The 12,455-nt window shown below is 53.9% G+C and overlaps 1 protein-coding gene across 1 annotated transcript; it reads right to left on the reverse strand.

The window, feature by feature from the left end:
* Window positions 1-1,193: 1,193 nt before the first annotated feature.
* On the reverse strand, window positions 1,194-12,060 carry Rhbg (Rh family B glycoprotein). Its single transcript, XM_041656232.1, has 10 exons — window positions 11,868-12,060; window positions 5,941-6,127; window positions 5,514-5,664; window positions 5,266-5,413; window positions 4,045-4,211; window positions 3,741-3,878; window positions 3,451-3,584; window positions 2,861-2,982; window positions 1,877-1,950; window positions 1,194-1,778 (listed from the first exon to the last, which is right to left on the reverse strand). The coding sequence occupies exons 1-10, from the start codon at window positions 12,043-12,045 to the stop codon at window positions 1,716-1,718; spliced, it is 1,362 nt and encodes a 453-aa protein (XP_041512166.1). The 5' UTR covers window positions 12,046-12,060; the 3' UTR covers window positions 1,194-1,715.
* Window positions 12,061-12,455: the final 395 nt, after the last annotated feature.

Consider the following 12,455-nt stretch of genomic DNA (forward strand, 5'->3'; position numbering starts at 1 on the left):
GTTTTAAAGAGGTAGGCCCTGATGGAGTGCGCCGAACAGCAGAGCCAGAACACCAGAGCTGGCGGTGGAGTCTGCGTCATCCTGCACACGGGACTCTGTGGCAGTGACTGGTGATGTCGTAGGTCATGAGCACCCTCACCTTGTCTCTCTTCTCAGTGACCTTTTGTCAGGCCACCCTGGGGCTAGTGACAGAGCGACTGCCCTATCTGAAGAAGAACTCACATTTCCCTTCTCCAGGATTGAGATGACTTCTCCCAGAGCCGGAAGAGCCCATTTATTTCAGGCCTGAAGAAAGGCTTGGTTGCAGTTTAGAACAAACCAGCAGTAGAGACTGAAAATGTTCACAGGAAAGCCTGGGCAGCAACGGGGGCAGGGCAGGGCAGGCCAGCTGGCTGGCCATCACCCATCCGAGCTGGGTCCCAATTATCCCAGCTGCTTTTTCACAGTGATTTAAGAGCTTTCTGCTTCAGTCCTGGGATCCTCACCCAGCAACGGGCAGGGTTCTATGAGGGGAGAAGGTTGAGGGAACAAGAGAGCTCCCTGGAGAGCATCTCCACCTGAACCCAGAGAGCCCAGGTAAACCCTGGGCAACTCTGCCGTTCTCAGAGGCTGAGCTCCAGGATACTTCTTCCCCTTTGGCTTCCTAGCTCGGAAGGACCTTAGTTTGGAGGTAGATGTGTCTGTGATTGCCAGAAGCCCACTAGTAGGCCAAGTGAGAGAAGGAAGAGGGGTCCCAGTCCCTCCTGATGGGGGGGGAGTCCCTGTGAGTGGGTGAGATATGGAATTTCTGACATCATCTGACACACAGAAGGGGTGGAGCTCAGAGAAGGCTGTGGCAGCTAGGAAGGTTAGGTTGCAAGGGACCTAGGTGAAACCTGGGGCTGGCATCTTCTTCTGCTGGTTTTAGAGTGCCCTCTTGTGGTCAAATGGTTTAGGCTACCGGGATTCCAGGCGCCTTCCTCATCCACCTTCCTGCTCAGGACAGGACTGTGAACTGGCATTAGTTCCTCTGGCTCTGAGATTTTGTGGTAGGACACTCCTTCTGATGCCCTTCTTGGGCCTTTTTCTACTCTGCTCAGACGCGAACCCAGCTGAGGGCCAGGGCAGCAGCAGTTAAGGAAGGACCAGGAAGGATTTGGGGGCAGCGTTAGCTGGCTAAAACAAGCACAGACTTTCTGACACTGACGCCCCACTGAAGAGGGTGGAACTATCCGAGACATATATTTAGGAGCATGTGGACCTGAGGAGACTTTGTCAACACTAAGATCTTTGATTGCCTCAAGAACTTGGCCTCGGGAATCAAAGGGAAGAGACAAATGGAAGGTATCAGGGTCCTTGGTGATGGTGTTGTTTATCATCCAGTCTCCCACCCAGAGTAGGCCTGGTTCAGGTGTCACTGGGACAGGGTAACATTGGCCAGTGGGGTAGCGGTCATCTAGGGCTGACTTGGGCCTATTATGACTACAGGAGCAAGCTAATGGGGATCCACCTAGAGGTGGTAAGCCCCTTCTGGCTCTAGACCTCCCTGTAAAGGGCTGAGAAGGGCCTCTTGGCAGAGCTATTGTCTTCTCCAAGGACAGTGTCATGCCGGCAGAAGCCATCCTCTCTGAAGACAGACAGTGTCATGCCGGCAGAAGCCATCCTCTCTGAAGACGACAGTGGTGTCATGCCTGCAGAACCCATCCTCTCTGAAGACAGTGTCATGCTGGCAGCAATTAGGCCTGGGTCTCCTCAGACTGCAGAGGTCTCTGGACCTCAGCCTCCTGCTCTCCGGGCACCTGCAAGGCAGGGAGGGGTGAAGGAAAGAGGGGAGTGGCAGCCCAGAGGTAAGGGCAGGCAGCCAAGGATGACATATGGGGAAAAGCCCATGCCTTACCTCCCAGTAAACCTGGTCTTCGAAGCATTGGGAGTCTGGAGGGGAATCCAGGAAGGGCAGCCTCAGCAGGAGTCCTGGTTGCCATAGGGAAGGATATGTAAGGTTCCCCAGTCCCTACCCAAGAGGGAGGTCGCCACCTAGGAGCACAGGTTGATAAGGGCTGCAGAGTGCCCCCTTTCTGAGAAGGTGTAGCCCTACAAGGTGGCTACCCCCCCCCCCCCATTACCCACAAAGAAGGCAGCTGGTGGAATTAAAAGAATCTGCTTCACGGTCCTATTGGGGTTCTATTGTGAAACATAGCTGTGATCTTTTTGTGGCCCACATAGGAGGGACCTAGAGGAAGTTTACTGTATAAAATGTGACCTGGAAAGCTGGACTGTGGAGAGCGAAGTTTTCAGGATGAGCATATATATGGGAGGCTAGTGATGTTCCATCACACTTTATTCATTTTTGTTGTTTTTGATTCTTGTTTTTTGAGACACGGTTTATCTGTGTAGCTCTGGCTATCCTGGAACTCACTCTGTAGCCCACCAGGCTGACCTTGAACTCAGAAATCCACCTACCTCTGCCTCTGCCTCTTAAGTGCTGGGATTTTGTTCTTAAAGCCAGATGTCAGGAGGGACTCTGACCTAAGCCAGTGAACAGACAGCTTCTGCGGAAGGCTTTGTGCTCTGGTCCAGGGTGGGCTTAACCTGCCTGCTATCTAGAGGAGGAGGTTGAACAGGCCCCTTCCCAGCAGCTGGGGTTGGACTGCCCTCTAGTGGCACAGGGAGCAGCACAGGAACGTCAGACCCCTTAACCAAGGGACCGGCCGTCCTTTCCCCTGGAAGGTGCAATCTCCCACCAGCACCTTTGCTGCGCCTTTGCTAGCGCAGGCAGGAGTTCCGAGAGGACCGCACGAAGTGCGCGGTATCCCTTGTTCTTCCTCCTGCGCTCCTGTTCTTGGGCCTCTCACCCACCACCCTGCCCACGAAACCCACTCACCTGCAAGGCTGCCCCCCACAGCGGCAGACACCAGTGTGACAAACATCCCAAAGAGCTGATAAACCGCCTGAGATGTGGGGCTGCGCTGGCCGGCGGCTATGAGCGGAAATACATTCTGCAGGCTGAAAGGAGGCCAATAGGGAAAGATGAGCTGGCAGCCAGGGCTGGTCACTGTGGCATGCAGGTGCCGGCAGCCAGAGTGTGTCCAAGGATCCCCACTGTCTCACCGAGGACTTTGTCCGGCCAGGCCTCACTTTTGACCTCCTTTCCTAAGCTAGCCAACCCCACGTACCTTCCAGAACCCAGTCCAAGATCCCTTTTGCCTGCCTACTCCAAGCTCACAGTGTGAATTGTAGATCCCAGGGCTCATTATCGCTTACTGGTCCTGAAGGAATGCTCAATGCTCTTGAAATTGTTTTCTCTGTGACCATCCACTTCACTGACCAGGAGGCCAGGCCTGGGCAGGCCCTCGGCTCTCACCATATGGTGGGAGAATAGCCAAATGGGTACATGAGAACAGATGGGCATTTTTTTTTCTTGGCTCTCAGAGGAGAAGGGAGATCATTCCAGGGAGGTTAGTGTAGACTCACCCATCTCCATAAGCCTCGTGGGTGGCCAGCCAAGTCACCAGGACTCCCAGGAGGGCCCCCAGCAGCCCTGGCATCCCATGGAGGTTGTGGACACCACACGTGTCTTGTATTTTGAATCTGAACTCAAGGACAGGCTGGAGGACAAGTTGGGTAATCAGCTGTGGGCAGTCCACCTACCCCTACCCAGAACCTGGTGGGGGAGGTAGCAAAAGGGCTGGGGATCCCATGTCCCTGGTGCAGGCCCCTTCCCTCAAATGCTTCTTCTCCCCAGGTCCTGAGAAGCAACCTACCGTAAAGAACTTGTACCCCAAGGTGGAGACAGTCCCAGCCAGGAAGCCAGCTGCCACAGCCCCAAAGGGTGTCAGCATCATTTCGCTTGACGTCCCCACCACGACCCCTCCAGCCAGTGCTGCGTTTTGGATGTGGACCTACGGGGGACAAGGTATCTTTTCAGATCATCACGCCCACACCCATTCCAGTCCCACCCATTCCAGTGGCCTCTGCTGTCATCTGGCCACTTACTCGCCAGCTCTCATTCCCCTGTAATCTTAGACATCTCTTCCCTTTACAGGCTGCCCGTCTGCTTCCCCCTACCATGTCCAGTCGGCCGTCCCCACTGACAAGGGCTGACAAGGCAAATGTGCTGAGGGTGCTTGCAGTGAGCGAGTAGTACGTGTTCAGTGCTGTCCGATGCTGCCCATCTCCAAGCGCTGTGGGCGCAGAGTTGAAGCTGGGCCAGAAAATCCACAGGAAGATGGTCCCTAAACAGTGGGTAGCCACAGTGAGCATCTAGTAGTAAGTGGCCCTCGTCACCAGGGGGCGCTGCACTGCAGAGAAATTATTATGCAGCCTGTTTCCTCGCTGGTTCCTGGAATTGTCAGGAAAAAAAAAACATCTTTCTATGATGAGAGTTGAGGGAATGATGCCTATAAATGCTTGTCTCATGGGCCGCTAGGTCTGACTGCTCAGCATGGGGCCTAGCCCATGCTGCACTCCGGCTTCCATCCCCAACACACACAGACTGTTTTTTTTTTTTTTTTTTTTTTTTTTTTTTTTTTTTTTTGAGACAGGATTTCTCTGTGTAGCCCTGACTGTCCTGGAATTCCTACTGTAGTCTGGGCTAGGCCTCGAACTCAGAGATCCACCTGCCTTTGCCTCTGGAGTCAAAGATGTGCACCACCACTGCCCAGCCCTGCTCTAAGCCTTCTGACTAAGCTCAGAGAGGGAAGAAGAAGCAGGGACTTTGCGGGCTCCTTCACTTTGGCTCAAAGTCCTAATACTGCCTCAAGATGAGGACCTTCTCACTGTCCTGTGCCCAGGGTAGAGAAGGCAAGGACTGTTTTCAACACTCCACAGGAAACACGGGCTCCGGATGGCAAGCTGTGAGGGCCGAGAGGGCAGTGTGCCACCTGAGGGGGGAACCTGGGGCAAACAGGCCCTACTGTTCCCGGGGTGGTCCAGGGCTCCTACCTCCCTGCCTGACTGTGGGGAGGAGTCCTTAGGCTGAGGAGGCCAGTTCAAGCGCAGGTGACCAGACCTGGCAGGGGCACAAGAGAAAAAGGACTGTACGGTGGGTGATGGGTCTGGCTTCACACGTGTGGGCTGCAGAGACAGGGAGGATTCAAGCAGGACTGAGGTAGATTTGAAAGGCCTCAGCGCCTGGTGTGAGCTCCTGTGTACCCCAGCATTGAGTTGTAAGTTAGGGGCAATGATAAGCATGGATTTCAGGCCCCCCAAAAACAAGTAGGAAGGACTCAAAGGCCTCTGACAGTGCAGGAATTCTTCCTCACGCCACTTCACCTCAGCAGGTCTCACCAATCATGGCAAAGAGGTCAGAATGGTAGACAGAGCTCTGGCGGTGCCTGCTCTTCTCCAGCTGGGATCTGTAGAGGACCCGTGAGAGGAACAGCCCGAAGTAGGCCCCAAATGTGTGAATGGTCATGGACCCCCCAGCATCTTTCACCTGGGAAAGACAGGGGTTGTGAGGCAGCCCCGCCCCCACCCATCTTCCTCTCAGGCTGACCAACACCTGGGTGGGTGGCACCTCCTCCGGGCAGACTTACCCCCAGGAGGCTGAGCAATATGAACTCGTTGACACTAAACAGCACCGTCTCCAGTAGGGCCATCAGCAGCAGCTGCGCTGGCCCTGTCTTGCCCAGAACAGCCCCGAAAGAGATGAGCACAGCTCCCGCACAGAAGTCAGCATTGATCAAACTGCAGTTACACAGGGTGGGAGAGGTGAGGGGCATGGTGGGGCACAGTGAGGACAGACCTCTCCTGGGTATCAGGGGGTGCCACCCACCCTTGGAGAGGAGAAGAAGCAGGAGGTAGGAGGTGTCATTTTTCGCTAGCTGCCAGTCCTCTGGGAGCTGGGGTGACAAAGGCCTAACAGGAGGGGTGTGTGAACGTAGACAGTGAGAACAGACAGCAGCCTGGAGAACCCTCTGGGGAGCAGGGCCTTTGGGGGGCCAGGGGCGTACTGTTGCCCACCTCTCCACACTAACGTGGATGTGGCCGCCGTGGAAGTAGTGAAGGAAGCCTTGGACCAGCGTGGCCCATTGCAGGGTGAAGGTGGCCACGAGGAAGGTAAAACCCACGCTGCTGAAGCCATAGCGCTGCAGGAAGACCATGAGAAAGCCAAAGCCTACGAAGACCATGGCATGCACATCCTGGAAGCCTGCGGGCGCACAGGGGAGGGGCCGGAGGGAGGGAGAGGCAGAGTTGTGAGGCCTGCTCCAGTCACACCCACCAGCCAACACAGACCTCTAGTCAGGACTGCCTTGAAGTAGCACCACGCCTATAAATTCCCCTGAGTCCGACCCCTCCCCCAGCAGCTGGAACAAAGGTCCAGCCTGGAGCAGCAGGGCTAGGTCACCCTTGCCCCCCCATACACCCCCTGCTCGAGGGAAGAGCTAGACTTCCTGCTACAGCATTGGCTCTCCTTCTCCCTGACCCATTTGCTCACCTGAACAGGAAGCTCAGTCAGTACTCTCTGCTGCTGCAGCCCTGTCTCTTCTACACACACTTTCCTTCTCCCCGTGTGTAGTGTGTACATATTCTCATGTATATGTATGCACACGTGTACATATGTGTATAGAGAGGTAGGTGTCATGTTTCCCTCCACCATGCTCTCTGCCTTGCAATGAGATAGGATCCTTCAGCAAGCCTGGACCTCACCAACGTGACAGAGTGGACGGCCAGCAAGCCCTGGGGTCTGTCCTTCTCTGCCCTTAGATCATGAGTGAGTGCTGCTAACCTGATTTTTACTTGTGTGCTGAGGATCTGAACTTGGGTCCTAAAGCTTGCGCAGCAAACACTTTACCTACTGAGACATCTCCCGAGCCACAAGGAAGCCCTTCTTAATGTCTAACTTCCATCTCTCATCTTTCCAAGTCTATACCTCCCTATTTTGAGAATAGAATAAAAATAGCTTAGGAAATGGCTTCGAATTATTAACAGGGACTAAGCCCACCCGCACAGGAATTGAAGGGAGGGCAGACTGCTGTGGTGTGCGTGCAGTGACAGAACCTGGAACCTGTGTCTCGCAGGCGTCCTCAGGTGTGAGGACTGACTTCCTGGAACCTGTGTCTTGCAGGCGTCCTCAGGTGTGAGGACTGACTTCCTGTTTGTTTATTTCTATATGTTGAATTTTTTGTGTTATACATCACACTTGCTCTGTTGAGACAGGGTCACACTGAGTAGTCTGGCTGTCCTCAGACTCTGGGCCTCCTGCCTCAGCTGCCCAAGAGCTGGGCTCACAGTGAGGGACCACACATGACCTGTGTCCTTGAACTGTTGAGCAAATGGTGGACTTCTGGACAGAAAGGCTTGGGCCTTTTCTCTTTGCTTTCTTCATAATACAGAGTAATACTGAGAATAAGATGTATACAAATGAGTTGTTGAGTGATTAGATATATAGAATCATCATTAAAGGGGCTGGAAGACGAATAGCAGGCAAAAGCATTAGCCACACAGGCAAGGCTGATGATCCCAGAACCCATTTAAAAGGTTGGATATGGTAGGCGCAGCTATAATTCCGGCGCTCCACAGTGACATGGGAGGGGGAGAATCGCCTAGTTCAGTCCTGCTGGCCTGCAACAGCAGCACAGCCACAGAGACGAGATCCTTCTTCAAACGAGGTGAGTGGTTGGACGCGACATCTCCAGGTGAGTGGTTGGACGTGGCATACACTTGAGACGTGCCCCAAGTTCAAGGTCAGCCTAGGGAGTAAGAGCCCCTCCCAAAAGATCGAGAACAAGGCCAGACATGGTGGCACACACCATTTATCCCAGCCCCTGATCTTTCTGAGTTCAAGTCCAGCCTGGTCTAGTGAGTTAGTTTCCGGACAGCTTTGACTACAGAATAAGACAAACAAACAAACGTGAACAAGCAGAAACAAAACCCACCAGCAGAAAGCCTGTGGGAGTTCCCTTTCTGCAAATGCCTGGGGACAAGGGACAGCACCCTAAGTCCTCCTTCCTTTCACATTCCACATGAGAAATTGCACTAGGGATGAGAAGATGTCTGTCTCTCGCTTGTGAGCAATAGATATGCTGAGTATCTGTGGATGGGGCCCAGGGTACAGTTCCCACCAAGAAGTCAGTTCCCGCTCTCAGGGCGGAGTCAGACTGGAGAATCAGCCTGCTGGTGAGAACACAGACTCTCAGATTGACCTTTCTCCTTGGCCACTTGGGAGCTGGAGCTGTGGTGATGTCACATGTCCACGCTCTCACACAATCCTCACTTCAAATGCTGCACTTCATCTTCCCTCGTGACTTTCCTTATGCACGCCCACTGTGCAAACGGGGAACCCCAAATGCTCCAGAATCAGAAAGCTTTCAAGCATCAGTGTGATGCCATAGATAAAAATTCCACACCCACCCAGGGTCTCATCCAATGGGCTTTACCCAAAATGCAGGCTTACTGAACACATTGGAGGCAATCACCTTCAGGCTGTTTGTATAGAGTAAGTGTGGGACGGCTGTGGATTGCTTGTCTAGGCTTGACTGCCTTCCTCAAGGTATTTCATTATGCATACATAAACACTCCCAAACCAAAACACTTCTGACTCCAAGGACTTTCATAATGATATTCAACTTGTATACATTTTTATCATGGATGACCTTGAATTTCTCATAGGAAGAAGCAGGTTCTCAAGCTCGTGTTCTGTGTTGTTTGATCTCAAGAGGCTGAAGGCTGCTACTGAACTTTGGGATGCAAGCAGGAGCCTTGAGAGAAACCGGTTCAGAGCTGTCTGCATGTGTGAGCTGAAACAGATACTAGCAATGCCTTGCTCGTTCCTGCAACCCTGGGTGCCCAGGGCATGTTGTCCCCTCCTCAGGGTGACCCAGATCATACACACAATAGAAAGGAGAGGCACACTTAGAACTCAGGAGCCCCCAGCCTTTTTTCCCCCCAAGACAGGGTCTTACTATGTAGCTCTGACTGTCCTGGAATTCACTCTGTAGACCAGGCTGGGCCTCAAACTCACAGAGATCTGCCTGCCTCTGCCTCCTGAGTGCTGGAATTGAAGGAGTGTGCTACCACACTTGGGCTAGCTTACAATCTTTCAGACTTCTCTGCCTTTTGCCTTGCTCAAACATCCAAGAGGAACTCTTTTTGTTCTTGTCCAAGGACAGCAAGAAACCAAGGGGGCTGGGTGGCATGTTTCAAAGCCCATTCATGCAGGAACTTCTAACTGCTCTGAGCTTGTTTTAAATGCTACTGTTTGTACTGAAAACTCAATCCCAGCCAGGCATGGTGGCACACACTTGTAATTCTGCCCTGTAAGAGGTGGAGGCAGGAAGATGAGGAGGTCAAGGCCAGACTGGACTATACAATGAGTTTGAGGCCAGCCTGAGTGATGTGACCCCGTCACAAAACAAAACAACAAAACAGGGTAGAACAAATAAAACCCCAAATCCTCCGGGCTACCACATCAGTCCTTCCTCCCAGGGCAAGACTAGGGCACGGCTACCGTTAGGGCTGACGTGTCAGCATCCGGTGCAGCTGACCTCATGACCTTGGGCACACGACCTGAGGTCTCTCTAAGCCTCAGATGCCTCCTCTATAAAAGGCAGAAATGAGGCGGAGGGGAGTGGGAGCTGCCATCTCCGAGCCTCTTCCACCCCAGCTTCCGGAAAAGAGGCCAGATCCTCCCAGGGCAGGTCACAGTCCCAATCTACATGTCCCCTAAAATGGCTCTGATTCTATGACAAGGACCCACTGTGAGCCAGCCCCTGCCCCCACCTGGAAGAGGACTTCCCCCTTTTACTCTGAACCACTTGGTTTGCAGAATAAGATGCTATAGGCAGGGAGCAGCGGTTCACGCCGTATTCCCCAGTCCTTGGGGAACTGAGGCCGGAAGACGGTAAGTCTAGGACTAGCCTGGGCTACGTTGCTAGGCCCTACCCAAAAGGTAATGTGAGCCAGGTGACGGAGTGTGGCAGGCGCATCGCGATGGGGAGGGAATCACGAGCCAAGGCCCAGCGCCACTCTTTTGGTAATTCACCGTGTGATCTTGGGTAGGTGAGTGACCTTCCTGGTTCTCTGCCCACATCTGATCTAGAGAGGTAGACCATAGAATCTGAGGGCCCATCCTGTCCTGTCTGGAGGGACATCTGCCATCTACAGCCGGCCTCTGAGAGTGAGCACGCCCGCAGCCACGGGGCCAGGGGCCACCGCCACCCGCCACACAACCCTTTCATCTTCCCTGTCAAAGGCTGTTTCTCCCCGCCCTCTGGCCTTGACCTTTTTCTCTGGACACAGGGTCAGGACTCGGCTCATCAAAGCCCAGGCTTCAGGGACCTCACATCTCCCTCCTGCTTAGCTTTCCCCAAATAGCAGGGTCAAAGTCCACAGAAATTGACACCAGGGCAGATAGGCGCTCAGTCTGTCTTGATCCTCTGGCTGCCCTCTTGGGGGGAGAGCCCAGCACTACCGCAGTGGTAACAGGGGATTCGCAGAGGGATTTGGAACAAACAGGTGGGTTTGGAGGCCCCAAGTGAAACTGCTCCTGCCCAGCTTAGACAGGGAACCAAAGCTCACCTCCCTCACTTCTCTGACCCATTTCCTCCCAGCTCCCAGTCTCTATGGTCAGTTTTAGGGCTTTGGTTTGAATACCAGCTTCTGTGGCCTGGTTGCTGATTCCCTGACACACTTGGGAATGAACTGTGGAGAAGTGGGTGCAGTGGGTGGTTAGGGGTCTGGTGTTTCCTGCTACAGTCCAAAATCTCCCACAATCCTCTATGTCCCCAGAGCTAAGGCCAGGACAGAGTGAGGTGGAGACAGCCTGCCACCAGCTCAGCTGTAGAAAGTGGGTGGTAATAGCCTCATTGTTTTATTGGGGGAGGGCTCTCATACCCCAGACCTTATCTGAATGTCCTTCAAACTGAGATCCTTTTCTTTTTCCTTTTTTGTTTGTTTTGTTTTGTTTTGCCAGACAGTGTTTCTCTGTGTAGCCCTGGCCATCCTGAAACTCACTCTGTAGACCAGGCTAGCCCTGAACTCAGAGATCCGCTTGTCTCTGCCTCCCAAGTACTGGGATTAAAAGCGTGCACGAACCCACCTGGGGTTCCTTTTTTGTTTTGTTTTGTTTTGTTGAGACAGGATTTTGTGCAGCCTAGGCTGGTCTCAAACTCCCTGTATAGCCAAGGCTAACCCCGGACTCCAGATCTTCCTGCCTCCACACCTGAGTGCTGAGATTCCAGGCAGGAACCGCCACACCCAGCTTCTTCCTGCTGCCTGGATGGGGAACTGGAGTTAAATAAGGTTGACTTGGGCCCTTGTGAGAGGGTGGTACGTTTGGTTCCAGATACCCAGCTTGAGGGAGATGCCCTGTCTCTATCTGGGAGTTAACGCCCCATCCGGAACCATGTTAGGAGGCCAATGGCCATTGGTCGAGGAGTTTATGGTGTCTACACCCCGTTCTCGCTGTTGGACCCATGGCGGGTGATAACAGGCACATCACAGCCAGCTTAGACCCTGCCAAGGGTCCCCCACCCGCTTCATGCTGGCCTTGCCCCTGGTGAGCCTGCCCGGTGTTGTCCTCTCTAGCACCCTGCCTGTCAATCTCAGCAGGCTTCTCTTTCCTGTGGTCAAGCTGGACTCCTAGACAAAGTCGAATTAGCTCTAATGGAAGGTGAGACCTGAGACACTGATTAACACGGAGCCTATTTACAAGGGGATTGAAACTTCAGCTCCCCTTACTATGTGACCCTGAGCCTGACCCTTCCTCAGCCTGAGAGAGAGCGCGTGCCAGCCCAGCAGTGCCGGGAACAAGATGGACACTAGAGGAAGGGGCTATTTTAAAGCCCTGGTTGTCACCTCGGTGGAAGGAGTACCCCCTCGTTCAAGCGCCCTTCCCAACATACCCAGGGCTTCGAGTCTCTGCTTCCCACACCCTCACCCTCACTCACTTGGGTAGCGAAAGTAAAACTCGTTGTCCACATTACTGTGGTTGCCCCAGTGCCACAGGGCAGCGTCGGTTTCGTGGTTATAGCGGACAAAGACCGCAAAGAGGAGGGCGGTGGCGCCCTGGAAGAGCAGGCACAGCAACGGCAGGACCAGGCGCCGGTGGCGAGGAGTGCGGGCCATGGGTGCAGTTCTGTCCCAAACTCCAGCACTGCTGTGCCTGCCAAACCGACTCCTGCAGCTGCAAAGGGAGGCCCCGCCCCGCGGAGGCCGTGTTGCTCCTAGGAGAGCCCCACCCCTCAGCTTGAGGCTGGCAAAGACTCACCGTGCAGGTCAGATCCTGTTTCCCGTGGTCCTGCTGAGGCCCAGGTGATGTGTGAGCTTCCCACAACTGTGCCCCAGATGCCAGAACGGTGGTGGGAGGAGAAAGGAGTCTCCTCAAACCTGGCGTTAGAGAGTGGCACCCAAGATATTAGCATCCCTTAAAGGTCCTACCAGGTCCCCCCCCCCCCCAAAGTTAGGACGAAAGATGGAAAAAGTAAGGGCTATTTGACTCCCTCATCTGGAGAGTGGCGGTGAGACAGAGCTCTCTA

The sequence above is a fragment of the Microtus oregoni genome, unplaced genomic scaffold (genome assembly GCF_018167655.1).
Source record: "Microtus oregoni isolate MIOR12 unplaced genomic scaffold, Mior012 000007F_ref0000211, whole genome shotgun sequence".
Classification (NCBI taxonomy): Eukaryota; Metazoa; Chordata; class Mammalia; order Rodentia; family Cricetidae; genus Microtus; species Microtus oregoni.

What these genes read in the sequence shown, in the direction of transcription:
- Rhbg (XM_041656232.1), bottom strand. Translation starts at nt 12,045, where the DNA reads ATGGCCCGCACTCCTCGCCACCGGCGCCTGGTCCTGCCGTTGCTGTGC. An exon ending in CACGAGGCTTATGGAGATGG is followed by an intron (nt 2,983 to 3,450) that starts GTGAGTCTACAC and finishes GCCTCCTTTCAG; the next exon opens with CCTGCAGAATGTATTTCCGC. An exon ending in AAGACCAGGTTTACTGGGAG is followed by an intron (nt 1,779 to 1,876) that starts GTAAGGCATGGG and finishes CCTGCCTTGCAG; the next exon opens with GTGCCCGGAGAGCAGGAGGC.